General features: G+C 53.3%; 2 protein-coding genes and 1 long non-coding RNA gene across 6 annotated transcripts; 1 reads left to right on the top strand and 2 right to left on the bottom strand.

The window, feature by feature from the left end:
* Positions 1 to 524: 524 nt before the first annotated feature.
* On the bottom strand, positions 525 to 8,988 carry LTO1 (LTO1 maturation factor of ABCE1). 2 transcript variants are annotated; one of them, XM_038563654.1, is made up of 6 exons: positions 8,839 to 8,988; positions 7,617 to 7,722; positions 5,524 to 5,594; positions 2,453 to 2,570; positions 2,073 to 2,185; positions 525 to 1,581 (listed from the first exon to the last, which is right to left on the bottom strand). In XM_038563654.1, the coding sequence occupies exons 1-5, from the start codon at positions 8,886 to 8,888 to the stop codon at positions 2,117 to 2,119; spliced, it is 414 nt and encodes a 137-aa protein (XP_038419582.1). In that variant the 5' UTR covers positions 8,889 to 8,988; the 3' UTR covers positions 525 to 1,581; positions 2,073 to 2,116. The 2 variants fall into 2 exon arrangements, with proteins under 2 accessions (XP_038419582.1, XP_038419583.1); XM_038563655.1 differs by lacking the exons at positions 525 to 1,581; positions 2,073 to 2,185 and adding an exon at positions 3,716 to 3,835 and having other exon boundaries at positions 2,450 to 2,570.
* Positions 8,989 to 9,224: 236 nt separating this feature from the next.
* Positions 9,225 to 19,636, top strand: LOC102157232. Of its 3 annotated transcripts, XR_005373560.1 has the most exons (5): positions 9,225 to 9,571; positions 13,123 to 13,171; positions 17,592 to 17,719; positions 17,942 to 18,120; positions 18,450 to 19,636. It is a non-coding gene; the product is annotated as an uncharacterized LOC102157232 (long non-coding RNA). The 3 variants fall into 3 exon arrangements; XR_005373559.1 differs by lacking the exon at positions 13,123 to 13,171 and having other exon boundaries at positions 9,227 to 9,571; XR_005373561.1 differs by lacking the exons at positions 9,225 to 9,571; positions 13,123 to 13,171 and adding an exon at positions 17,019 to 17,293.
* A 1,641-nt stretch (positions 19,637 to 21,277) lies between these two features.
* On the bottom strand, positions 21,278 to 26,360 carry FGF19 (fibroblast growth factor 19). Its single transcript, XM_038564492.1, has 3 exons — positions 26,120 to 26,360; positions 25,638 to 25,741; positions 21,278 to 22,732 (listed from the first exon to the last, which is right to left on the bottom strand). Exons 1-3 carry the CDS (start codon positions 26,358 to 26,360, stop codon positions 22,418 to 22,420), a joined length of 660 nt encoding a protein of 219 aa, XP_038420420.1. The 3' UTR covers positions 21,278 to 22,417.
* Between the last annotated feature and the right edge of the window lie 804 nt (positions 26,361 to 27,164).

Genomic DNA, 27,164 nt, shown 5'->3' with positions numbered 1-27,164 from the left:
CTCACACGAACATGCAGAACAGGAAAGGCTGAGACCATGGGGGACAGGGAAGGAGGGGGCTCTGGGCAAGAGGGGTTAGTAACAACTGCCAACAGGTGGCCAGGCAGGGTCTGCAGGAACTGACCCTCCCTGAACATCTCAGGGCACCACTCTCCGCAGGAATTATGTCCACAACACATTTTAACAAGATGCATGGACAGAAATGCAACAGGAAGCAGCACCCTGGCCCACTCAACGCAGGACTGCCCTTGGACCTATATCCCATGTACCTTGGAGTAAGGAATGAATGTGCTAGATGTCACGTTAGAAGTGGTCCCAAACAGCCTTCTGCTTTAAAATGTGCCATTTAGGGCAGCCCGGGTGACTCAGCAGTTTAGCGCTGCCTTCAATCCAGGGCCTGATCCTGGAGACCCCGGATTCAAGTCCCACGTTGGGCTCTCTGCATGGAGCCTGCTTCTCCCTCTGCCTGCCTCTCTCTGTGTGTGTCTCTCATGAATAAATAAAATCTTTAAAAAATAAAAAGATAAATAAAATAAAACGTGCCATTTATTTTTCTCCCCACTTGTAAAAGCAATACATTACCAGAACAGAGAACTTAAAAAACATAACAATCCACCAAGGAAAACAGCAATGGGAGCCCCACCCCCACCCCCACCCCATCTGTCCCACCAGGCACTGCCTGCTGGTCTCCGCGGCCACAAGATCCACCTGGGAGGCAGGTGCACAAGCTCCCGGAGAGCGTGGGGCCAGGACGAGGACCGTGCGCAGGGATGAAGCCCACATCTCGTCCTACACCAGCTGAAGCCACATCATTCCTCAGTGCACCAGCCAGGGCAACCAGATGAGAGGGAAGCAAACACCCCGCCCGGCTCCGGCGGGGCCCCCAGCCGCCTCTCAGGACCACAGGATGGCTCAGCACAGCAGCAATCGCTAAGACGTTCCACAATGATTTTCAAAACTAGAACAGTTTTGAACAGTTACCCCTTGAGTCGTCTCATGTGTGACTCTCAGAGACATGGCCTCGGACCTGCCGGCCGTGCGGGGGGGGGGGGGGGGGGGGGCGGTGGGCAGAGGGATGCCGGACAACCAGGAGAAGCCCCTGCCCCACCAATCCGCACCTCCCCATGGAGACAGGGGCCTGCTCAGTGCGGCCAGAACACAAGAGAACTCATGTTATAGGAAGAATGCGGTGTCCTCAACACAAGGCTCTGAAACTCTCTGCATGTAGAACAGCAGCCCAACATTTAGCCTTTAGCCTAAAATATTTGCTCCCTTAACCATTTTTAACGCTGCAAAGCCCCCACGCCCATCTGGAGACAGTGTGAGGAGCATGTCCTGGCTCCCTCTGAACCCCCTCTCAGCCAGATACCCACGTCCACTGGCCGCAGTGGGCTCCCCACGGCTCCGAGAGCACAGCGGGGGCCCGTGCGCTCTGAGCTGAGAGCAGTGGCAACTCCATGGCGGTGACTGCACATTTCAGAGGAGGCAGCACGAGACAGCGGTGACAGGCGGGCGCAGGAGACGAGTCCTTGCTCTGCTGCCGGTGCCCCTGGACCAGGCGGTCCCCGTGGGTTTCCTCATCTGTAAAGTGGGAACACTAGAGGGATTAAACAGAACAGGGGAAGCCCACCACCCAGCGCTGGCACGTCCTAAGGGTGAGTGAGTATCAGTCCCGGCACATCTGCCTGTCAAGTCACATCAAGTCAACCGTGGTACTCTCAGTTTTCAAAAAACCATTCCTCAAAGTGCTGAGTCCAGGCTCGGGGGCAGGGTGATCCTATCCAGAGCCACCCCCAGTCAGGAATGAGCCAGGCGGGCCCAGCTGGAGAGGGCCACCAGACCAGCGACTCTGGACCGGGAGTGAGCGGCCTCACGAGGGCTCCAGCAGGACGCACTCAGACTGCAGAGCAGAGGGCCCAACAAAGGCCAGGCCTGTGTGGAGGGACCGTTGTACAGGCAGCCCCCAGGGAGATGCAAGCCCTTTCACCGGCCACACTGGAACCCTCCCCACAGAACAATGAATACCCCATCATTGTTTTGCCTTGAATCACATTTTTAAACACTTAACATACAGACATCTGTTCCTTGATGTTTCGTCTTTGTTCATCTGTCATCCTCAAAATGAAAGTCCAGAACCTTCTGCGCTAATTTTAAAGTCCGGCTGAACATTTAGTAATGAACAAAGCTGCAAACACAAAAGAAAAAAGATGTATTTTTTTTTAACTCTTGTGTATTTCTACTCATAACGTACAACAAACCTTCTTTCTACCTGCCGCCAACCCCTGAAGAAGTTCTAACAAGTGTTCATTCTCTATACCGTCTTCCGTTTTCTCACACAGAGACACAATGATGTACTTCTGTGGACCACAAGCGACGTGAGCCCTCGGGGCTGCACGCGCTTACCTCTGAAAAAACGGCACTCCTATCAAAGAGAAACGTACAATGAACAAACCTGTTTAAATTTCCCTCTAATTTTGTCTAAGTCCTCGTGAAGTTTATCATAAGTAGGGTCATCGTAAGGGAACTTCTGAATCATTTCAATCAACGATTCTAAGGCCTTCATCTTTTTGCTGTAAAGCACAGAAATAAACACTTTTAGTCCTCAGTCGCAGTGGGCTCCTCTTACGTACAACTACGCTGATCAATAACTTGGAAGCAGTGGGCATGCTAAGCAGTCTGCGTTCAGAAGCTGGATGAGTAACTTTCTCATTTCACTCAATAATATTTATCTACCTAGCAACACGCTCTCGCCCACACCCCATGCTCAACATTCGGGTGCTATCAGGCTTACGGATATACCTGTATTCCAGCCAGAGAGCAAGCGACTGAAGCAACCCACAAGTCTGCCTAAGTCTCAGACGTGGGAACAGACCAAACCAGACAGGAGGAGAGTGCTGGGGCATGATCCAGCCTGCGCTGGGCCTGGAGTTTGCCAGAACCCAGAAACGTCACGCTCACAGCCTTGGGGAGTTCAGCGGCAGGTACACTAGCAAGCCTGTCCCTCCAAAGGGCAGGAACTGGTGTCTGGCATCTGCATCCAGTTCCCTCTCCTAGGAAGGCAAAGCTTTGCTGGGAGGCGAGGTGATTCCCAGGCACTCAGTTGTTTAACTTGTCTATAACATGCAGACTCAACAGCCACCTCGTGGCTTTTAGAAGAAGTAACCTCTGTAAAGCCCAAAACCTAGCACAGAGTAGGTGCTCAGCAAGTCTTCTGTCTCCTTGCTTCCAATGGACCCTGGAGGCTGAGGCTCATACCAGGGGGGTGGGCGAGACAGTGCAGATGTGCACATCTGGGAAATTCGTAGTGATCCCGACGCACACCCTCCCCCAGACCACACGGGATCACTGGAGTGTCAGAAGTATACTACAATTTGATTAGTGGGACTTCTACAGAACTTATCCTCAGGATGAATCAAAAGCAACCGACCTCTCCTAAGTACCTGGGCATAATTGTTTTTAGGTACACGAGCAAGTCTGCCGACGACAAGTCACTTTACAAGAACTATGACGGCTACTGCTCTGAGATAATACAAAACTATAAAAGGTCAAAAGCAAGTAAATTACAGCCACCAAGCACTCAGTTTCCAGGGCGATGGAAGGTAGATGCCAACACGTGGGAACCGGCTGTATTCCAGCAGGGTGAGAATACACTCAAGTAGCAACTTATTCTTCTCTGGTCCGTGAAGCTACTCAGAACACACCCGGCCCCACACACCGTCAAAGTCAGTGCCCGTCAGGAGGGTGTGACCTGCCCACAGCCGATCCAACAACACGGATGGCGCCAGAGCTCCAGATGCTGGCCAGACGCTGGTCCGCACGAGGCTCCACCAGGCTGCTGGGGGCAGAGGGAAGGGTGGGGGGCCACCTCAGAGTCCATCAGAAAGACACAGTCGTCAACGTAGAGCACCACCCTTTAGTCTGAGATAGTGCCTTCCGTGGTTTCTCTGGCAGTAAAAGCCCCTTATTTTACGGAATGATGGCACAGATACCAGGGCTTTTCTCTTTTAACACTTTACTTGGGAACATAAAGAAGCAGAAGATCCTCTATCAGCCTTCTACCATTATTTAAAAATTGGACTGACATAAATATTATAATGCAAAAAACTGTGCCACACAGCTCTAGGAGAAGGGCTTTCAGGGTGTGTTTCCAGGAGCCCCTCAGAGGGTGCTGAGTGGGGGCGGCAGCGAGGCGTGCTAGCAGGCTTCCACCAGCCCGGGCCAACCCGCACGGGTCCTCCTCTGGGACAGACTGGGTAACAGCTTTAGGAAATCAGGGAGCCCCTGCTCAGGGCTGGTGTGAGACCCTCCATGCACAGTACGGCTCTCCTGCAGGAGCCGGCATGTGTCGGAGTAGTGGAGAAGGGGGAGGCTGAGGGGGAGCGCCAAGAACAGCCTCTGATCGTCCTCTGCTCATCTTCTGATCATCCTCTCCTGGGAGGGGACCAGAGGGGAGAGCCAAGCTCAGCGTTGACTGCCACCCAGTGGCACCCCAAGTTGCCAAAAGCTATTCCCAAGGGTTCTCACAGTCCTCAGAGGACCATCCCCACCCCGGGCGCCCCTTGGCTCATGGACACATCTGGTCCACTGCCAGCTACTTGTGCCAATGGAGCGTCCCAGGGACTCGACGGAGGCAGGGTAGGTAATCTCAGCATCACCCACCATCAGTGATAAGCACCCTTGTGCTCACATTCAGATATGAGGTACCCAAATTCTAGAAAGTCAAAATATTTCAAATAAGACGATGAGTCACTAGAACAGGGCAGGGACACCTTCCCTGCTGTCATCCACTCTCCCCAAGCCCCTCTCAGGCCAGGCAAAGCCAAAAGACATCAAGACAAAGCAGAGCACCAACCAAAGCGGATTCTGGGCTCCCAGGAGCGGCAGGACGGCCAGGCCACATGTGCCTTTGCTTCTGGGTTCGTTTCCGGGTTAAGAATGAAGACAGATGTGCAACAGGGTCACAGGGGTTTCAGCAGGTAGCACATAGCGAGAACAGCTTAAAAACTACAAACAATCCAAAAATAGCTAGCCTTTACCCGGCACGTGCAAGTACCAGACACGTGTTAAACACGCTCACTGCCTCATATCACTAGATCTAGTCGGCTGCTGCAGTAAAAAACCAGTGACAAAAGAATCACCATTTCTGACCTTAGCCATAGCAAGACTACAATGCTGCGTTTATTAGAAGCCGTGGGGAAAGATGAATGGGAAGATATAATCCACGTCAACATTATTTTACTGGCAGGGGGTCTAAAATCCACCTGGTGCTGTGACGCCTGCAGGGAAAAGGCAGAGAGCTCCAAGATTCTCGACAAGTAGTAACAACCGTGTTCACCAAACACCAAAAATGAGCTCTGCGCTCCCTTTTCACGACTTCCTATAAACATAAAAACATTCCAGTTTGGTCTATTTTCTCCATGTAGCAGATGAGGAAACTGAGGCACAACTGCCCAAAGTCAGAATAAGCTATGGAGCCACACTTGTGCTCCACACACTAAAAAGGAAAGAAGTCTTCAACCTTACCTGTCTTTCTCAGTGGTACATGTGTGCAGGAGGCACCTCCAAGCGAAAGCAAAGCCCTGATAGCACCCAATCTGTGGATTTACAGAACAGTGAAGAGTGAAATTAAGCGAGGAGCTACTCTAATTGTCAAGCTCTCAAAACTAAAGGTGGGTACGAAGGTCAGCAGTGCTTCTCATGCTGCGGTTCTGGAAGCACTTGATGGGCATCAGACCACGGACATTAGGTGGCCGAACCACAGGTGGGGTGGCGGCCTCCCAGAAGGTCCCACTGGCCCCCACCCCTGGGTGTACACGTCCTGTGTGGTCTCCTCTAACTGTAGCAGAGTGGCCTGTGTGGCCAGTAGAACACGGAGGAAAAGGCAGCGAATGGCTTCTGAATGTAGGCCTAGCGGATGTCACTCCCACCTTGCTGTCTTAAAGCTGCTCGAGCAGCCCCAGCAGTGCCCTCATATAGTTGCGGGCCTGACTCCAGCCCAGAGCCACAAGCACGCAATCCAGCTGCTCCTGGACTCTTGCTCCTCAGGATGTGTGTGAGATAATAAGCTTGTTGTCTGAGACCCCCACAGTTTGCCGTGACGCGCTCTGCTGCAGCAGACATCTACCACAGTCATGTCTGCCACAAGCTCTGCCAGGTAAACCCAGTATCCACAGCTAGGGCCAATTGAGGGAGAAGGACAGGAGAGAAGACAACTGTGGATTTCAGAGGATTTCAACGGGAACGGAAATGCAACATTTTCATGTGACACAGGGTCAGGATTCAGGTGGCTGAAGACCCAGGGCAGCACCACGATATCCAGGGTAAGGGGAGGTGGCCGAGGATGGCTTCTGTCATTCCCTAGACTATACTTCATTCGCTTTACACAGGCACACCTCAGAGATGCGGGTTCGGTTCCAGACCACCGCACCAGATGAACTATTTGATTTCCCAGCACATGTGAAAGTTTTGTTTATACCACAGTGTACTCTATCACAGGTGCAGTATGTCTACAAAACAACGTACAGGGGCGCCTGGGTGGCTCAGTCAGTGAAGCATCTGCCTTCGGCTCAGGCTACAATCCCAGAGTCCTGGGATTGAGTCCCACGTTGGGCTCCCTGCTCAGCAGGGAGTCTGCTTCTCCCTCTCCTTCCCTCTCCCTCTGCTGGTGCACACAGGTGTGCACTTTCTCTCTCATAAAGTCTTTTAAAAAATGAACAAAATAAAAAAATAACAAGTCTAAACAAAATAATCTACATAACCTTAGATAAAAAATGCTTTATTGCTGGGATGCCTGGTGGCTCAGCGGTTGAGTGTCTCCCTTCAGTTCAGGGTGTGATCCCAGGGTCCTGGGATCGAGTCCTGCGTCGGGCTCCCTGCAGGGAGCCTGCTTCTCCCTCTGCCTGTGTCTCTACCTCTCTCTCTCTCTCCCTCATGAATAAATCAAATCCTAAAAAAATAAAAAAAACTTTATTGCTAAAAAAATGCTAGCCATCATCTGAGCTCTCAGCGAGTCTTAGTCACTAACTACAGATCACCGAAATGAATATAATAATGGAAAGGTTTGAAACAATGCAAAAATTACCAAAGTGTGACACAGAGACAAGAAATGACCAATGCTGCTAGAAAAATGATGCTGACAGGCCTGCCTGACACGGGGGTGCCACAGACCTTCTATCTGGAAAAATCATGGTATCTGTGGTGCACACTTGGCCAGGTGTGCTTGCACAGCAACATGCTCTGTTGGCCTGGACGAGGAACTCTGCTCCATCAGCATTCTTTAGTCCACTGCTGTTTACTTTTTTTATTTTTTAAATTTTATTTATCCATTCATGATAGACATAGAGAGAGAGAGAGAGGCAAAAATACAGGCAGAGGGAGAAGCAGGCTCCACGCAGGGAGCCCGATGTGGGACTCAATCCCGGGACTCCAGGATCACGCCCTGGGCCAAAGGCAGGTGCTAAAATGCTGAGCCACCCAGGGATCCCCTCCACTGCTTTTTAAAGAGGCCTGCAGTTCTGGCTCTACCATACTGATCAGCACAGCAAATCATAAACTATAAGTGAAAAGGATTCACTTTTAAAAATCGGGGTGGGGCATCTCCCCGCCCCCCCCCTTACCTCCGATCCAATTTTGGCTCCATGTAACGTGCCATACTGTCTTCCTTCAATTATACCCAAACTGTTGCCTTCTTCATACCCTTCCTGATATCCTTCCCCATGAAACCTGTGACGGAGAAGCAAACTTGATCAAAGGAACAGGACAAAGAGTGTCTATCCCGGAAAATAAAATTTTCTCTCCCCCATCACCCAGACTCAGCAAGACGAGACACAGTGCAGTAGAAGGTGTTGAATTTCAGTCCGAAAAACGCAGGTCACAATTCCAGCTCTACCGCGCCTCCGCGGGCAGGTCACCCCACCTGCTGAAGCCGAATCTGCCTCTCCTACAACCTACAGCGAAGTGTGTGTGTGTGTGTGTGGGGGGGGGGGGGGGGGTGATGGATCCCAAACCTGGTAAGAGACCAGAAACACAGAGGAAAGTTTTGGAGACCCAAATTCAAGGGCCTCGCCCCCTACTACTCAGTAAGTCTGGAGGAGGAAGGCCGCGGAGTCTGCTTTTTGAAACCTCCTGGGTGCGTCTAGTCCGCAGCGAGGAGGCTAGCGAGCCACGGTTCTATGTCAACCGCTTCACGACACTCTGCCATACACCCGGGCTTTCCACTGCTAGGGCACACTGGAAGGGAGCAGCGCCGCCGGCTGACAGCGCACCGCAGGCGGTGCTGCCTGGAATCCGGGAGGGCGCCACGGTGGAGGGGGCGCAAGTAGACCAGTTTGCTGGGGCCCCGTGGGGCGGCATATGCTTCCACCTACCGGCTGCACCACCCCGGGGGGCGACCTTGCCCCTCGTCTGTAAAACGGGGTGAACGAGAAGGTGTGAGTCGCAAAGAGGGGCTGAGACAGTTCACCGGGATCCGACACAGCGCAGCGAGGGCTTCACACCAAGCCCTACACCAGCGTCAGCGGCTGAGGGTTACGCGCTCGCTCGGTCCCGACCGACGTCGGCCGATGCCTCCGGGGGCCGGGCCCTGAGGATGGCCACGACGCAGCTGGCGGGTCCGCACCGTCACCGCCCAGGGCGCCCGGCGGCGGCGGGGGCGGGGGCTGCGGGGGCAGGCGGAGGCCCGGCCGTCCCACCGCGAGGGGCGAGGCCCGTCCCACCCAAGCCCGCGGCGTCCCCGGGGCAGGGCAGGCATGAGGCCGCGCAGAGGCCCCCACCCCACTCACCGGGCCGCGCTGCCCCCGCAGCCGAGGGGCCGGACGCCCGCCGGGCCCCGCCACCCACCTCTCGTCCGCCATCACGATGGCGTCGAACATGTCCTGACTCCCGGCCATGGCGGCTCCCGGCCCACGGGCTCCGCCGCCGCCGCCGCCCTCCCGAGCTCCGCGCTCACGCACCGCTCCTGCGGCGGCGAGGCCACTTCCGGGGGCGGCGGCGCGGGGCAGGCCGGGTAAGGACGGCTCGCGGGAGGGTCCAGCCGGCGCCGCGCCAGCCGGGACGCATGCGCGCCGGGAGGCGGGGGGCGTAGGGGGCGGGGCCGGCGACGTCCCGGCCAACCTCTGCTCACCGCCCCCGAAGAGAGGCTCGGAGTTCCAGGTGGGGCGTGCAGGTGGGCGTCCAGGTGCAGCCTCCGCACGAGAGCCATGGAGGAAATCACGAAGGCAAGACCAATGTATTTTACTACGTGAAAATGCAAACTCGTGCATATGCCCAAAGTGGTGATGATATTAAAAGCCGGGAACAGTCGGTCACAAATATTATAATTAAGGGAGTTATGTGTCCGGCTTATAAAGAACTTACTGAAATGGATAAGCAATGCGTGCATCCTAACAGAGGCGAAGAGATGGGCCAAAGGCTTGAGTGCAGAGGTCACCTATGGGGCGGGCAGTGTGCAGAACGGGGTGTCGGCCCGTGACCTTGAGCCTCACCTCCAGGACTTGCTGGTGTTGGCTGAGCATCGTCCGCACGTGCACCCCGAGCACTCCAGCAGCCGCCAAAAATCATGCTTGAGGCCAAAGTAAGGTCATGAAAAATGCTCCTGATGTTCTGGGAGGGGCGGGGGGGAGCCTACCTATTCTCGAATTCCAATTACATTAAATAATTATGCTTTTAAAAAGCATGTAAAGCACACCAAGATCTCCACAGGGACTAGATCTAGATTTTGGAATTACATTAATTTTTAAATGTCCTCTTTTATATTTCTTTCTGAGTAGTCCATGTTTGGTAGTGAACTTAAGTAACTCATAGGAGCACAGGAAAAGACTCTAAAACATTTTTTTTTCAGAAGGTGAAGTTAAATAGACTTTGTATATTTTGTTGGTTAAAGATCTTTTCGTTTTTAGGTGGTTTTTTTTTTCCCATCAGCAAATAAAATCACAAAATATTTGAGATGTAGGAAAATGGGCAAAGCAAGCAAGCAAGGAAGCAAGCAAATAAATCCACTTTCCCACTACTCCGGCCACCAATTAATTTTTGTTTAAAGATTAGGTATATTTATTTTTAAAAATATGTTTTAATGTTTTTTAAAGATTTTATTTATTTATTCACGAGAGACACAGAGAGAGGCAGAGGTATAGGCAGAGGGAGAAGCAGGCGCTCCACAGGGAGCCTGACATGGGACTCAATCCCAGGACCCTGGGATCACACCCTGAGCCAAAGGCAGCTCCTCAACTGCTGAGTCACCCAGGTATCCCTATTTTATTTTATTTTTTAAAAGATTTTATTTATTTATTCATGAGAAACACACAGAGAGAGGTAGAGACATAGGCAGAGGGAGAAGCAGACTCCCTGCGGGAAACTTGATGCAGGACTCAATCCCAGGACCCCAGGATCACAACCTGAGCCAAAGGCAGACACTCAACCACTGAGCCACCCAGGCACCCCAAAAGATTATTTATTTTCGAGAGAGAGCACAAACCCATATTTGGGGGGGGGGCAGAGGGAGAGAAAGAGAGAGTCCCAAGTAGATTTTGTGCTCAGCATGGAGCTGCATGATGGGCTCCATCCCAGGGCCCCCGACCCACAACGTGAGCTGAAACCAAGAGTTGGATGCTTAACTAATTGCATCACCCAAGCTTCCCCACCCCACCACCACAAGTTAATTTTTGCTAATTCTGTTACATTTTTCCCCTTTGAATTTTCACATTAAAATAATCATATATGTACAATTTTTTATCCTTACCCCCGCCTATTAATGAGTTAAAAAAGAACACTTCATATTATATTACAAAAATGTCCCAAATAAGGGAATGGTTTTCGCATTATTACATATATAAAATAGATTTTTTGAACATAAACCTCAGTTGAAAGAAAATGCAACAAGCTATATCTTTTGGTATGGGAAAACAGTATGTGGTGGAGAAAGGCTGATACAGGATGAAACCCATGGATAGAAAGATGTATGCAGAAAAATATGAGTCTTAATTTCAAACCTTAAATAACTGTGCAAAGCTTTGAAAGATTACATGTGCTACAGAAATCAACAGTATTGATTCAAACTATTGTTTTGAAAATAAAGCCTTGGAGAGGGCAGCCTGGGTGGCTCAGCAGTTTAGCTCCATCTCCAGCCCAGGGCGTGATCCTGGAGTCCTGGGATCGAGTCACACATCAGGTTCCCTGCATGGAGCCTGCTTCTCCCTCTGCCTGTGTCTCTGCCTCTCTCTCTCTCTCTGTCTCTCTCATGAGTAAATAAAATCTTTAAATAAAATAAATAAAATTAAAAAATAAAAAATAAAAGCTTTGGAGAGATCCTCCCCTCCATGTGTTCCATGGTTGTGTTCCTAAAATACTGCCTTGAACCCGGATTGTTTTAACAGAGTAAGAGATTGGTTGTATTATCTTGGATTATCAATACTTGTTCACAACTTGCTTCATTTTCAAATAAGAACCAGACTTTAAAAGCAGGAACTCGAAGGTAGAAAAAGGCAATTTCAACATACAAATAAAATTTATCGGGCAGCCCAAGTGGCTCAGCGGTTTAGCGCTGCCTTGGGCCCAGGGCGCGATCCTGGAGTCCCGGGATCAAGTCCCACATCAGGCTCCCTGCATGGAGCCTGCTTCTCCTTCTGCCTGTGTCTCTGCCTCTCTCTCCCCCTATGTCTATCATGAATAAATAAAATATTTAAAAAAAAATCATAGAGCAGGGATCCCTGGGTGACGCAGCGGTTTGGCGCCTGCCTTTGGCCCAGGGCGCGATCCTGGAGACCCGGGATTGAATCCCACATCGGGCTCCCGGTGCATGGAGCCTGCTTCTCCCTCTGCCTGTGTCTCTGCCTCTCTCTCTCTCTCTCTCTCTCTGTGTGACTATCATAAATAAATAAATAAATAAATAAATAAATAAATAAATTTTAAAAAATCGTAGAGCAAAAATGCCCTTCATAATCAGAAGGAAAAAAGAAGCAATTTCAAATTCTTAAAGTTGTTAGATGACAACTTACTTCCAAGAAATAAGTCTTCCTCTCATTCTATATTCATCAAAAATAAATGAAAACACAACTAGAAAAATGATATTTAGGGGGCTTTAACATTCCAGTGTGACCCTCCCCCTGGGGCAGGTGGCAGAGAACCCAAGGACTGGGTCCCCTAAGGGCTCTAGAGGTAATTCTCTGTTCCTTCCCCAAAGGGGAGCTCTGGGAACCTGTGCAGAAGGACCACTTTCTTTTTCCTCTTTTTAACCCACTGGGGTTTTTTTAAATTAAGTTTTTAATTCCCATATAGTTAACATACAGTATAATATTAGTTTTAGGTGTACCATAAAGAGATACAACACCTCCATACATCATCACACATCGTACCCGGTGCTTATCACAACAGGTGCCCTCCATCCCCATCACCTATTTCCCCATTCCCTCCACCTCCCCTTTACCATCAATGTGTTCTCTGTAGTTGAGTCTATTTCTTTGTCTCTCTTTTTCCCTTTCCTCATATGTTTTGTTTAAGTTCCACCTATGAGTGAGATCCTATGGTATTTGTCTTTCTCTGACTTATTTCACTTTGCATAATACTCTCTAGCTCTATCCATATTGTTGCAAATGGCAAGATTTCATTCTTTTTGATGGCTGAGTAACATTCCACCGCATGTCTATACCACCTCTTCTTTATCCATTCATCAATCAGTGGACACTCGGGCTGCTTCCATAACTTGGCTAGTGTAGATAAAGCTTCTATAAGCACGAGGTGCACGTATCTGTCTCTGAATTCGTGTTTTTGTATTTTGGGGAGTAGATACCCAGTAGTGTGATTACTGGATCACAGGGTAACTTTCAGAGGAACCTCCATGCTGTTGTCCACAATGGCTGCACCAGTGTGCCTTCCCAGGAGGACCATTTTTGACCTGCCTGCTCAGGAATCTCTTGCAGCAAAAAGGCAGGAGACTTGTGGTGGGACTGGAGGTCTGGTGCTGTGACCAGTGACCAAGAGGCTTGTCCAAGCACTCACACCCAACGGAAGGGCTCTGGCCAGCAGGGGTCAGCCTCCACCCCTGGGACAAGTTCTGAGATTTGGGCCAGAGCTTGTGACCCCAGCACCCTTCTCTAGCTCCTAATCACTCCATCTCCCTGCCTGTCCCAGGATCTACAGGGGACACAGCCAATGCTTCCAAATGCAAGAAGGAAGAAAGGTGAGTCTGGGCAGGTAGGCCCCACGGGAATTCCTTAAAGCTCGGCTGGTTTCAGGGGAGTCATGTGCCTGTGGCGAAGCAGAGACTATTTGGGGAAAGTAGTGAAAGATCTGGCAGTGGTACTTTCACTGAGAAGGAGCCAACTTCTGTGCACTGTGTTAGCTTAGGCTGGACTGTCCTGCAGCGACAAACACACCCCGACATCTCAGGGGTTTCTGCTGGGAAGGGCTAATTCCTCTCACACAGGGTCCAGCATGGGCCATGCAGGCATGTTTCCAAAACTGTGATTTTCTTTTTTTTTTTTTTTCCTTTTCTCAAGATTTTATTTATTTTTTTATTTGAAAGAAAGAGAGCTTATGAGCAGAGGGGAAGGGCAGAAGGAGCAGCAGACTCCCCGCTGAGAGGAAGCCTGATGAGGGGCTCAATCCCAGGACCCTGGGATCATGACCTGAGCTGAAGGCAGACGTTGAACAGACTGAGCCACCCAGGTGCCCCCTGAGACTGTGATTTCAAAGTAAATGAAGGTTTATTTTTTTTTTATTTTTTTATTTTTTTAAGAAGGCAGGCAGCCAGATTTATTATTTTTTTTATTTATTTATGATAGGCACACAGTGAGAGCAAGAGGCAGAGACACAGGCAGAGGGAGAAGCAGGCTCCATGCAGGGAGCCCGACGTGGGACTCGATCCCAGGCCTCCAGGATCACGCCCTGGGCCAAAGGCAGGCGCCAAACCGCTGTGCCACCCAGGGATCCCTAAATGAAGGTTTAAAAGAAAATATGAATGTTGGAATATTAGCAGATGCCAACCTTGCAAAGCTTACTCTGCAAAGGGCCCGTGAGAGAGTGGGTGCTCTGTAGATGATATCAAGTGCATAAGGGAAAAAACTCAGCCGGCAGGTGGCTGGGAAGCACCACCCCCCACCATCACCACCAGGCCAGGGGAGGGAGTAGGGATCAGAGGCCACCAGGACTGTGTATCCCTGGCATGTTTGACCACAGCCTGTGGGGGTCAGCCCCCTAGAGGGTAGCCAGGTAAAGGGTTTCCTTTCCTAAGCTCAAAGCCCTCTTACCAAAACAGAGCCCAGCCCTTCAGAGCTGGGTGCACGTCCCTGTGTCTCTAGTTGAGGAAATGGAACCACAGAGCAAGCAGTGACTGGTACAGGCTCTGCGCGGCCTCCCACCATGGCCACTCAGGAGTGGTCTTGTTGAGGCCACATGGGGCAGTGAAGGTGGGACCCAGCTCTGCTGCCCTGGCCTGGTGGGATATTCAAATTCCCCTCCCAACAGGATGGTGACATTGGAAGGCAAGGCTGGGGCCCCCTGTAAGGACTTTGGCTGGGGGGGGGGGGGAAGACACCCTGTATGGGGTCTGCAGCAATAAAGACTGAACCCCCTTTATCTGCTTCCTCTTCCTCTAAGTGTGTGGTGCTGCTCCAGGAAACCAGCTTTTCTGAGCATCTGAAATGCAGTGTCACCCACTGGGCATTAGTGGAATCACCTCCCTGGTGCTTTGCTCATCTGTAGAATGGGAGGCATACTGGTACCCACTTGCGGGGTTGATAAGAGGATGAGTGCCTGGGTGCAGGAGATGCAATAACTACCTTAGTAACTATTACAGGGACGCCTGGGTGGCTCAGCGGTTGGGCGTCTGCCTTTGGCTCAGAGCGTGATCCCAGTCCCCAGGATCGAACCCCACGTCCGGCTTCCTGCGGGGAGCCTGCTTCTCCCTCTGCTTATGTCTCTGCCTCTCTCTGTGTCTCTTAGGAATAAATAAATAAATAAAATCTTAAAGAAGATAACTATTACAAACACGATAACTTCCGGGTGCATCTGTCGGGTCGCAGAAGGGAAGGAGCCTTCCCGTCCGTCGTGGTCTCCTGGGGTCTAGGATTCCAGCTGCTTTTCCACCGACACAGCGGGCCGGAGGGCGGAGACCGGTCCGGGCACCGGCCACTGGGGGGCGCCGTTGCGCCGCAGGCCGCTCCTCCCCGCGACGCTCAGGGCCACCACCTGCCGCCTGGACCGGGAAATCCCTCCCAGTGGCCCTTCTATGGGGCTGGAGCTTTCTTCTCCGCAACTTCCATTTCCCTAGCCAGGCTGCAGTAACCTTGATAAGGACCCACTTATCTGTGTGTCAGACCCTCTCCTTAGGGTCCACTTAGGGTACCACGTGTAATACTTTAAAACGTGCTTTGGAGAGGGACTTTATCAGCATTACTCAGGGTGGACACTGAGGGTCCCAGCGTGTGGGGGGGGGGGGTCGGTTGGTGGGGGCTACTTGGCTTCTAAGGGATAGATGTCAAAGCCATCCCTGGGTTGGCCACCTCAGACCACATGGCTTCCCTCCGTTACCACCTGCCCCGGCCTCTATCTACTCAGCCCCCATTAGAGCAGGACCCGGCCGGCTACCAGTGTCCAGCTCTCAGCCCTCAGATCACATACGGAGGATATGCGCTCAGGCCAACTGACACTATCCAGCTCTGATGGATGAACAAGATCCTGGAGCCCTACATCCCACGTCCCCCCACTCAGCACCCGCATCAGCTTGCCTTGGTCTGGGCCCAGCTGCCCGCAGCTCTCAGACTCCTCATCCAGGGCTGGTGTTGGATCCAGGGCCTGGGCTCCCCACCTATGTGCTCCCCACTGCTACCTAGGTGGCAGGCACTCCACCTGGAGCCTGGGAGCCACAGGGCAGGGCAGCTGACAAGGAAGGAGATGACTCCCAGTCTGCCTCGGAGCTCTCCTGCGCCCACCTGCCAGGGATCTGGCAGTCCTGGACCAGTGTCAGTAGGGGGCGAATGAAATCCCAGGCCTGGGGGGCCTCACCATCCTCTCTGTCTTCCCTACGGCAACCTGGCAATCCGTTGCGGTGGTTGTGAGGACGGACTGTGCCCTAGTGTGCAGTAAAATTGCCCCTGGATAAATCAGGAGTGTAATCCACAGCCTCTGTAAACATCTGTAATGTGCATATCCTTTCCAACAAAGCAACTCCTCTTGCTTCTTTCCACCTGTCATGGGTTGTTGAATGATGTCCTCCGAAAGATATGTCCAAGCCTTAACCCCCTCCCAAGAACCAGAGAATGTGACCTTAGTTGGGAAATGTATCTTTGCAGAAGTAAGGATCTTGAGACGAGATGATTCGGGATTACCTACCTGAGCCCTAAATCCCATGGCAGGTGTCACGTGTCATGTTGTAACACAAAAAAGGAGACACAGAGAGGGGCCACATGAAGACAGAGATGGACGCTGGAGGGGCGGTGGCCACAGCCAGGGATGCCTGGGCCCCCCAGCAGGTAGAGGAAGCAGGAGGGACCCTCCCTTAGCGCCTCCGGGGGAGCGAGGCCCTGGCTACACCTTGATTTTGGACTTCTGGCCTCCAGACTGAGAGAGCAAACTTCTCTTGCTTTAAGTTTCCTAGTTCTTTGTAATGTGTGATGGCAGGTCCAGGAAAGCAACACAGGAACACTGCTGGTAGGAGGGAACAGAGCAGCATCCCAGGGCCTCCAACAAGACAGGCCGAGGGGCTGATCCCTGTCCCCTGCAGGAGGGATCCCAGGCAGGATGAGGCAGGTGAGCTTAGCTGTTGGGGCTGGGGAAGACTGGATCCAAGAGATGGGCAGGATGGATCCAGACCCCACGGTGAGCGATCGGCATGGAGAAGCCGTGATGAGGCCAGAGAGTGGAGTGGAGGCTGGAAGGTGGACGGGGAGGCGGGAGGTGAGGGCAGCGAGCAGAGGGCTGCAGAGGGGAGTGTGTGGTGCCTGGAACCACGGAGGCACCTACACATTGTGCCAACGTGCACGCAGCCCTGACAGGGGCCGGGGTGGGCTGGGGGGGCTTCATCCCTGCCCATAGCTGGCTTTTTCACAAGGAGAATAACTCATGCCTTGGCATTAGTGAGATTAAATAGGCATCTCTTTAAAAGGAACCTCGCGTGGAATCCAAGGATCACCCCATTCAACAGGCTGGAAGGTGGAGGCCCCCAGAGGGCCACGGGGTTCTGCCGCTGGTGTCAACTGGGGCCAGTAAGGACTCCTCCCGGGCTCCCGCCTGGCCCGCAGTTGTCCAGGAGCCCCGACTGCTGCAGAGGCTGCACCCCACCCACGTGGCCTGGCAGACACTGGTGACGTGTCCCCTATTCTGTTCGGCACCCCATGGCACGTGTGGCTCCCCCAGGGACCTGCATCCCAGTGCTGGGTGACCCCCCATGGCCCTTGGAATGAAGTGCACCTTCTCCACCTGGCCAAAGGAGCCCTCCTTGCCCAGGGGGGCCCTCCTGGGGACAGGATTCTAGCGAGCTCCCCGGGTCACCCCCAGCGAGGGCACTTGGGACTCCCCTTGCCAACAACCCAGGCAGGTTTCACCGTGAGCCTGGCATGGCAGCACGGGTACAAACTCTCTTATGTTGTCTTCACTAACAGACCACACGGAGACAGACGAGAGGTTGCTGAGAGCACCGTGCCCAAGCCGTGCCAGAGCCAGAATACCAGACAGGGTGGCTGTGCCAGCACTCGCTTGTCATCTCAGTCCTGGAGGCTGGCAGTGTGAGGTATGGCTGCTCCGGAGGGAGCCCTCTCTCCTTGGCTTGCAGATGGGCCTTCCCCGTGTGTCCTGCTCACCCCTCATGGTGACCTCGTGTTACCTCAATCACCTCTTGAAAGGCTCCATCTCCAAATACAGTGACATTCTGGGGCGCTGGGGGAGGGGGGAGGGAGGGAGGGAAGGAAGGGGAAGAAACTGAGGTTTCTTCGTGGTCTGTCTTCCTCTGCAGACGGGCTGGAAGGAAGGAGACATACAGCCATTCTCAGACGGAGGGATGACGAGGAAGCCAACCACACTTGTCTCTAAAGAGTGGCCAAAGGAAGTTCCCTAAGAGTAAGAAATTATGATGGAAAAGGTCTCCTGGAACCTTAGGAAGGAGCCAAGAGCATTGGCCTGGTAAAACCAGGGGTAAGTCCATCAGACGATCCTTCTCATGAGGTTTCCAAATCATACTTGATGGTTGAGGCCAAAACTGTTAACAGTATGGGATGTGGTGCTTCTAGAGTTGTCTGCCTGTCTCTCTGTCTTTCTCTCTCTGCTCCCAGTTGCAAAAGACACCCCTTCTTTTGTTTCCCCATGCCCTAATGAGACTCCCTTCTCACGACCTTGAAAGTGTCCTGAGCCCGAGGCAGGGGCCACTCTTCTGTCTCCCTATAACTCCATGACCCATTTCTGGGTCCAGGGTGGTCTTATGCCCACAGTCCCCTTATACTTCTCTGTCTTTGGATCATTTCTAGGTGGCATTTCCTAACCCGGAGGAGAAAAGCTCGCCAATTCAGCACGGCAGCTGGTGAATCAACAAATGCAGGCATTTACTGAGACTTCTGTCCCCTCTGGGGAAGCACCCTGCTCCCAATCCCTGAGCTTCCCGGGCTGATTCCTCCCAGTGTGGTGGGGGTGGCTCAGGGCTGACCAGTCATTGTGTCCTGGCCCCTGGCTGCAGAGATCTGGAGATCTGGTGGGGAATCACCAGGGGACAGGAGGGTGGGGAGAGGGTCCCAGATGCTTGTGGGAGCTGTGGGGGGTGGGGGTAAGAGAAGCTGCCGCTGCTGGGGACCATCTGTCCTTACCTTAGGAGGGGAGAAGATGCAAAAGCTGAAGGACAGAGACACTGATGTGTTGAGCCGCCCCCATCCCCAAGCACACCTGGCCTTTCAACAAGGTGAACCCCAAGGACAACAATCTAGAGGCAGCACGAGGATTCTCACTTGGCAGGTGCAGAAACAGTCCAAAGAAAGAGTTCTTTTGAGTTCTGCTTCTGGGATCTCACCACTGGACAGGCTTATTCAATCAAGCCCCTTCCTGCCCCTGGTACTTTCTCGGTAGTTGACCCCCACGTCTGTGGCATAGATCTAAAGCTAGTGCTGCCAGACAAAATACAGGATGCCCCCTTAAATTTGAATTTTGGATGAACAATGAATAATTTCTTAGCATAAGTAGGTCTCATATTGCATGGACATATGTATACTAAAAAGTATGTTGCTTATCTGAAATTCAAATTTCACTGGGCAGGTCAGGCTTTTGTTTGCTTAAACTTAATAGCACTGTCTAAGGCGCAAAGGGAGATGCAGCAAAAAGGGGAAGGCCACCTTCCTAGGAGGAGCAGAGTTAGGTCAGGGGGTTGGACGCAAGAAGCAGTCTTGAAGAATCATCCTCCTGTCTCCTGCCAGAGTGCCCACATCAGCCATAAAGGTGGTCATCACAACGTTTTGCCCGTCAGGTCAAGTGAAAACGTGACCTGGAGTGAAAATGTATTAACCATCAACAGTCTAGTGTGAATTAGTTTACAAAAATGTGCATTTAGGGCAGCCCCAGTGGCCCAGTGGTTTAGCGCCGCCTTCAGCCTGGGGTGTGATCCTGGAGACCCGGGATCGAGTCCCACATCGGGCTCCCTGCATGGAGCCTGCTTCTCCCTCTGCCTGTGTCTCTGCCTCTCTTTCTCTGTGTCTGTCATGAATAAATAAATAAAATCTTTAAAAAAAAAACAAAAACAAAGATGTGCATTTACTCATTATTGTCAGCTATGCTGTGGGGAGGACACTCCATTCCTTTTTCCCTGAAGTGTTTGTCTCCAGAGCACAAAAGATCAAATATAAAATGGTTTTCCTGTGGCCAGTCAACCTGGGCTGCGCATGTGAATCTTCGGGGAGCTTTACAAAATCGTAATATGCAGGCCACACAAATTCCAATTAAACCCAATCTCTGGGGATGTGCTCTAACCACTCTCTTTCCCAAGGTGATTCCACTGTGCAACCGAATTTAAGAATCAGTAGAAATAATTGTTCTGGGCCAGTTCGAGTCCTGGTGAGGGCTGCTGCTGTCTGGCGGCCCACTCTGTACCAGGCATCTCGCAGACAGATTCCATTTGGTTCTCCCAATAGTCCTGCAATGCACACCTTGTTCATCTCACGGTTCACATGAAGTTGCAGGCTCACAGGGGTGACTTGACGTACTCCAAGTGACACAGGTTAATAGGCCGGAGGATTTCTTGCCTGAACCCACAGTCCTTCCACCATGCTGCTTCCGGGCTCTGCAGCTTTGGATGGGTGCCTTCCCTGGGTGGTCCTGTACTCCATCACCTGTAGAACAAGGGGTAGAGGATGCTGGTCAGCAGGGGTCACCCATTCTGCAGTGTCATGGGGCAGAGGGGAGAGGCAGTCAAGAGTGAGGCGGCATCATGACAAACAAGCGGTGGAGGGTCAACTCTGGAGGTCCTGGGCACGTCCTCAGTGTGCATGACAGCTTAGAGTGGGGTGTCCTTGCAGGGGACATGGGAGACGCCTCATGAAATAGCCTCGGTAGACGTTCACAATGATCTTCAGCAGAGTAACTGACATAACTGCACAGTACCTCCCAGGTGATGGGGTGAACTGGACCATTGTCCACACCAGGCACTGCGTGGCTGCTCCCGTCATTACTGCTCTCTCCATCCTCATCCCATATTACAGATGAGGAAATCAAGGCTCAGAAAAGCCCATGATTTTCTCTAGAATGAACAGCCAGTTGGGGAATTTTGCCTAAAGACATGCAGCAACTTCTTCCGCAATTTGTGGTTGTCATAATGAGGGGATGCTACTGGCATCTAGTGGATGGAGAGGCCAGGGTCACTGTTGATCATCCTAGCTCACTCAGGAACACCTGACCCCAGCAAAGAGCTACGTGGCCCCAAGTGTCAACATGCAGAGGGTGACACTACTAGCTGGGGTTTGGTTCCTACACCTGACACACCCCTATGCTGTGGCTGAGGTAACCATGCAGAGTCCTAGCAGAGGTAGTAGAAGGAAGCCTGCACCCAGGTCCACGCAGCTTCCACCACTGGGTAAACCGAATCTACTATTCGACCCACCAGAGCCTCAGCTTAGAGGGTGGTTGCAATGACTGTGAGCTTTGGCAGAAAGTGTAGTTTTAAATGCAGCAAACACCCAAAGCCTCTCCTCTGAGCTCAGCGCCAAGGTCTGTTTCCCTTCCCTCCCCTTCCCGCTCTCCCTCGAGGGCATCCAATTGGATAATGAAATGCAACTTTTGGTACAAATTGTGCTTTAATGTAGAAAACAAAAAACTCACGTACATCATAAATACAACTTAGGAGTATAAATAAAGTAAGAAAATAGAGAGATGTACATATCAAACAAAATAAATTACTCATAAATACCACGTTGTTGAACTAAGTGCTGGGGGAAGGGGCTCTCTCCCCGCTGCTTCCGCAAGTTACTGGCAAGATTCCGGGCTTGCGAATCCAAACTTTCCTGGCTTTTGAACGAGATGTGCAGGTCTACCCAAGGTGGGAGGCTGCCAAGTTCTGCTGCATAGGAAGACGTGGTGCCCAGCGAAGGGCTAGGAAAGGGGAAGGAGCCCCAGAAGCCACATCTGCTCCACTCTTCTTGGAATCCTTGGTGCTTAAGAAAGGAGGGAACACGCCAGAGCCGCAGCGTCGCCGAGACCAGGAAGGTTCTGTCCTGAGGGGCAATCATGTGAAACCCACACGTCCAGAGATGGGATCCTGTGGAAACCTGCATTGTGATGGCAAGGGCTGCTGGGGCTGTCCTCGTGTCCTGTCCCTCTCAGTAGGTGCCCATTCATTTAGGGGAATCAGCCTGAGCCTTAGCAAATGTTGGCTATGTGCAGGGCACTGGTGGTCAAGGTGGGGGGGGCAGGCAGACTGCCAAGTAGTCCGATGAAGGTGATCTATCCCAGAACCAGCCGTAGTGGGGAGTTCTTAAAAGTTTTCCCGGGCTCTGGGTTCTCCCAGTTCCTGAAGCCTGGTGAGGTATGCCCATGCCCGGTCAGTTCTGTCCTGGTAAGTTTTCACAAAGCTGATCACCTATACGTGAGTTTAAAATGACCGCTTTTTTCCTGGCTGCCCCTGCTAGAAATGATGGGAGAGAACGTTCCCAAAGGTAGTGAGTTCCCGGCCAGTGGAGGTATTCAAGCAGAATCAGGGCACCACAGCAAACTGTCCAGCAATGGCAAAGGTGCAGGGTGGAGGGCTTATGATTTTATGATCATACAAGTCTATCTGCTAGGAACTGGCATAGCCGATGGAAAACTCTGTACATGTACAAGCTCTAGATGTCTCTTCCTAAAGCTAACTGGAACACGAGCCCAGGATCGTATTTGTAGAAGCACAGCCAGAACCCACCACACGTCTGGGGTCCTGGCCTCTAAGGGCTGGGGGCAGGGGTGGGAGGTCAGGCCACAGCCCCACTTATTTTTGGAAACTGGGACTCTTCACTAGTCCAATTTTGGTGGCGATCCCAAAAGGGTCCATGCTGTCTGTTTCCAGGGATGCAGAAAACCCGTCAGACTCCACATGGTCTTCCAGGTCCCTGGGCTCTGTTGGGCTCCCGGGCAAGATAGGTAAGAAGTGGGACAGGGGCAAAAAGCCCCTGCCCTTGTAGAGCTGCCTCTGTTTGGCACTACTCAGAGAGATGGGGAGATGGTGCTTCTTGGACCAGTACACATTGTAGCCATCGGGACGGATCTCCTCCTCGAAAGTACAGTCTCCGGCGGAGTACTGAGGCTGTGGAGAAAACAGGCAACCATGAGCACCAGTGGGAGCCCCCTGGTGCTCCAGAAGCAGCAGAGAAAACGGGCACTGGTGAGCATTTGTGCTACATGTTGCCACTTGGGTCCACATGATGAGCCGTGTTTATCTGTGTGTGTAGTTATACATAGCATAACGTACGTGTTTATATATGTAAATGTGTACTTCTATAAAGTAGGCATTACATTATATTAATAAACACATTGTGCATATGCTAATATAAAAATGTAATAAATTGGGCAGCCGGGGTGGCTCAGCGGTTTAGCGCCGCCTGCAGCCCAAGGTGTGATCCTGAAGACCAGGGATCGAGTCCCATGTCTGGCTCCCTGCATGGAGCCTTCTTCTCCCTCTGCCTGTGTCTCTGTCTCTCTCTCTCTCTCTCTCTCTCTGTCTCTCATGAATAAATAAATAAAATCTTTTTTAAAAAAAGAAATGTAATAAATTATAACATTAAAGTTACATACCGCATTATATATACTTTGTAAGTATAAATTTATACATATTAATAGGTGTTTTATATGCCTTCATATACACACATACTTCAGGTGCGTATTTCATGTGTGTACTCAGTATCTGTATATACTTTTCATGGATCTTTTATATCTCTCACTAAATCATGTCACTTCTTAAACTTAGCCTTGTTCTGAGCAATATGCATCAAATCAGAGGTGCAACATGGGTGCCTCTGTCCCTCACCCTTTACAGCAAACATAGAACTATTGACATGAAAATGTCCCTGGGGTCCACTGACACTTTGGGAGACACCGCTACACTGGGTATGCTCTCCTAATCTGATCTAGGGCCCAGACTAGCGCATTGATTCCCCATCTAGACCTAAGTAACAGTGGGCCATTCTGAGGCCTTTCTGTCTGATGTCCTTGCAGGAAACCTCAGCCCCCTTGTGAGGGGTGAGGGCTCCTTCCTTCCAAGGCCCAGAGCCTTCCAGGCAGCCGGCCAGGATTATCAAGATAAAGGCAGCCCCCTCCCCCCAGACCCAGAACAGAGTCTGCACCCAGCGGGGTGGCGGGAAATGCAAGCCTACGGGATGAAAGCAGCTCCTGGGGTCCCAGAATACTGGTAGCAAAGAAGTACCAGTGGGCCAAGTCCTGTACCAAACTGGAGAAGGTCATTACCCTGGGGAAGGTGGGGACACAGAGGGCAGCCTAAGGCAGAGAGCCAGGAGGGCTGGGCGGTAAACAACCCCGTGAGGCACCCAGTCCCGTTTGTGCCCGAGCCTACAAAGGTCGCTGAACTGCAGGTGGGTGAGCGCTGTGCTGATAAGGCACTGATAAGGCTCAAGTCTAATGAAGCAACAACATACCCAGCTCCCGCACTGCGATAGAGCCACCAGACAGCGACGGGAAATGCAAATTGATAAATAAACAAGAGAATTAAAAGCAAATGGTGGTACCCTTTTACTCTGCTGGTCCTTTGGGAGAAACTAGCACCCATGCTCTTCTCTAAACAGAAAAGGAAAGGATTTCGAATTGCTTGGAGAAAGTGGAATTTGTTTAAAAACAACAACAACAACAACAACAACAAAACAACCTCCGTTTTGGTTAAGCCATGCCCACGGGATCAAGGGACAGAACAGGATTTCGGGGGAAGCAACCTTCCCCCCCTCCAAGTTTGGACTAGATTGGTGGGTTAGACCCCTCTGCGCCAGCACGACCTCCAGCATTTCCCCTGCCCATCCTCACCCCGCGCCCCCCCCCCCCCCCCATCCCAAGTAAATGTCCCGATAACAAAAGTTGCCACTGCGGGTTTGGAGAGTGGCTTTGGGTGTCAGCTTTCAGCGAGCTGACCACCTCCTTTCTTTCCCTCCGTTCTGGTCCTTTCACGCAGGACTCTGCCATAAAACCTCAAACAGTCACTCTGGATAAATGGAATAAACCGGCCCCAGAGCCACAGAACAACTGGGACACACACACACAAAAAGACTGGCGCTGCCGGGAGGCCCGGCGTCTGCATCTTTCCTGGGGGCGGGGCCACCCCCGGAGGCGCGGTCTCCCGCCCCCTCGCCCCGCTCCGGCAGCCGCGCCCTCCGCCCAGCGGGGCTGCATTGAGGCCCTGCGCCCGGCCGGGACCTCACACAGGCTCCTCTGTGCGCCCGGGGGCGCGGGAGGGGCGCGGGCTCCCTTTGAACTCCCAGCCTTTGTTCCCGGAGACCGAGACCCAGCTTCCGCACACTTCCTGCCCCGAGACCTCGAGGGTCACCTGGGCCTTCCCGTCCCGTTTCCCCGCAGCACCCTCCCCCAAAAGCATCTGCGGCACAGGTGAGCGCTCCACGAGGGCAAACAAGCCCCTGGAATATTCTTGCAACGCGTCAGCAAGCACCACACTGCTTTTCTAGTAGGTAAAAATTAATGGAGAGGAAAAAAAAAAAAAAATCACACACACAACCCCTCCCCCCGCCCCAAATGTAATTTTTTCTGACTTATTGGAAGGTCGGTTTAAAAAAAAAAAAAAAAAGTCCAAGTGACTATACTTTCTCATGCTTTCCTTTTCTACCGCGGGGAGGGAACCGGCGGCGAGGACCACACACGCGCAGGCCCAGATTGAAATGGCCCGAGGTGGGTTTCACTGTTTCTTGTCAAAGAAAGCCGAGGACAGCGTCTCCTCTGTCCCCCTGGGCCGGCCCTCGGCTCAATAGGAAATGCAAAGGCAGCTCTCACCCCTTCTCTGGCCACCAGCCGTAAACTTGCGTAGAAACCCCCCCACACTTCAGCTTCATCTGTCCCCTCGCGGTCTTCCCTCCCGAGCTCCCCCGCCGGACCCCACGCAGAAAGCGAGGAGAGCCTGGGCTCGATCCAGCGCGCCCCCCTCCCCTGCGGGGCCCCGCCCGGGGGCAGGCGGAGGTCCCCCCGGCGGAGACACCTACCAGCCCTTGCATCCTGCCGTCGGCGCCCATGCAGAGGTACCGGCCGCTGTGCACGCCCTTGATGGCCACGGTCCGCAGAGCGACCGCCCTCATCTCCATCAGACCTGGGGTCGAGGGAAGCAGAAAGAAGGCTGCAGCCGGGACCCGCGGGGCCCACAGCACGTGGATGCGGTGCGTGCACAGGCCCGTGCCCTCCCCCACCCCACCCCACCCCACCCCTCCCCTCATGCATTCTGGGACCCTGGGGAGGGAATGGGACGCCCAGGTGCCAAGATCTGGGGTTCCCGGGAAGCGGGGGTCCGCGGGAACCGAAGGGGACAAGCGAACACTAACGCGTGGGTGCGGTGGGTCCACGTGCGGGCGCCCCCCCCCCAGCTCCCCGCGCTGTCAGGGGCCCGGGGCAGGGAGCAGACGCGGAGGTGCCAACGTGGGGTTCCCGAAGGAGGTGAAGGGAAGGGGCACCGGGGCGAGTGGGCACTCACTGTGCGCGCTCTGGCCCCGCGCGCAGTCCACCCCGCCGTCGGCGCGGATGCGCAGGAAGCAGCTGGAGAGGCCGTGGGGGCCGGCGGTGTACAGGTGCCGCAGGCGGATGGGCTCCCCCCAGCCGTAGTGCACGTGCGGCCCCGCGTCGGAGAAGGCTAGGGGGCGCCCGGCTGCGGCCAGCCAGAGGCCGGCTAGGACCAGGGCGCGGGCCACCGCGCACCGGCTCTGCGCGCGCCGCATGGCACCTCCGGGCTCGGGGCTCGGGGCTCGGGACGCGGTTCTGGCGGCGAGGGCGAGGGCGCGGGCGGCTGGGCTGCAGCAGGGCCGTGCGTGCCGGGGCGGGGTGCGTCCCTCGGGCCGGCGGTGCGCTCCGGGCGCCCGGGCGCTCAGCGCTCCTGCTCCGACGGCGCGGAGGCTCGAAGCCAGCGGCCTTATATAGCGCGTCTTACCCGCCCGGCGGGTGGGTGCCCGCGACACCCGAGCATTTCTTATCAGGATTGCATCAGCCCTCCGCCCCCCGCACACACCCACTCACACCCCGCCTCCTGCCCCAGCCCCTCCCCGGACCCCGCCCGGGTGACCCCGCCCAGGCCTCCCGGATCTGGGGGAGGAGGAGGCCCCGTTTCACCGGAGGGTTCGGGGGGCCCCTCCCCGCCGCGCAGTGGTGGGGCCGGGGGCCAGGTCGCTCTCAGCTGGGAGAGTTTGATTTTATAAAGCAATAAAGGAGACAACGCGTCCCCGCCCCCTCGCCTCCGGCTCCCCCAGGGAATGCGCTCCCCGCGGGGCGCTAGCAGGAGCGGGGAGCAGGCACCCCGTGACCAGAGACTGAGGCACCGACCTTTGCATCCCTCGCCCCCTGTCCGGAGAAGCGTCGCCTCGGCTTCGGGGCGCTCTCCCCTTAAAAGCCCGCATCCACTCCCTCCCACGACGGTCCCAACCGTCATATCTCCAGATGTAAAGCCGTCCATTAGAATTTCCCCCTGCCGCTCGGACTAGCTCACGTCGTCCTGGTCTTATGGTCTCGCGATCCCGGCCCCCCTCCCG

This window comes from Canis lupus, chromosome 18 (genome assembly GCF_011100685.1).
Source record: "Canis lupus familiaris isolate Mischka breed German Shepherd chromosome 18, alternate assembly UU_Cfam_GSD_1.0, whole genome shotgun sequence".
Taxonomy (NCBI): Eukaryota; Metazoa; Chordata; class Mammalia; order Carnivora; family Canidae; genus Canis; species Canis lupus.
This window is presented reverse-complemented; position numbering and strand designations above follow the sequence as displayed.

Coding starts and splice junctions, on each gene's coding strand:
- LTO1 (XM_038563654.1), bottom strand. CDS start 8,888: ATGGCCGGGAGTCAGGACATGTTCGACGCCATCGTGATGGCGGACGAG. Junction 5,595..7,616: donor GAGCCAAAATTGGATCGGAG/GTAAGGGGGGGG, acceptor GTAAATCCACAG/ATTGGGTGCTATCAGGGCTT. Junction 2,186..2,452: donor TTAGAGGGAAATTTAAACAG/GTTTGTTCATTG, acceptor TTGTGTTTGCAG/CTTTGTTCATTACTAAATGT.
- FGF19 (XM_038564492.1), bottom strand. CDS start 26,360: ATGCGGCGCGCGCAGAGCCGGTGCGCGGTGGCCCGCGCCCTGGTCCTA. Junction 25,742..26,119: donor GCGGGGCCAGAGCGCGCACA/GTGAGTGCCCAC, acceptor CCTCGACCCCAG/GTCTGATGGAGATGAGGGCG. Junction 22,733..25,637: donor ACGGCAGGATGCAAGGGCTG/GTAGGTGTCTCC, acceptor TTTTCTCCACAG/CCTCAGTACTCCGCCGGAGA.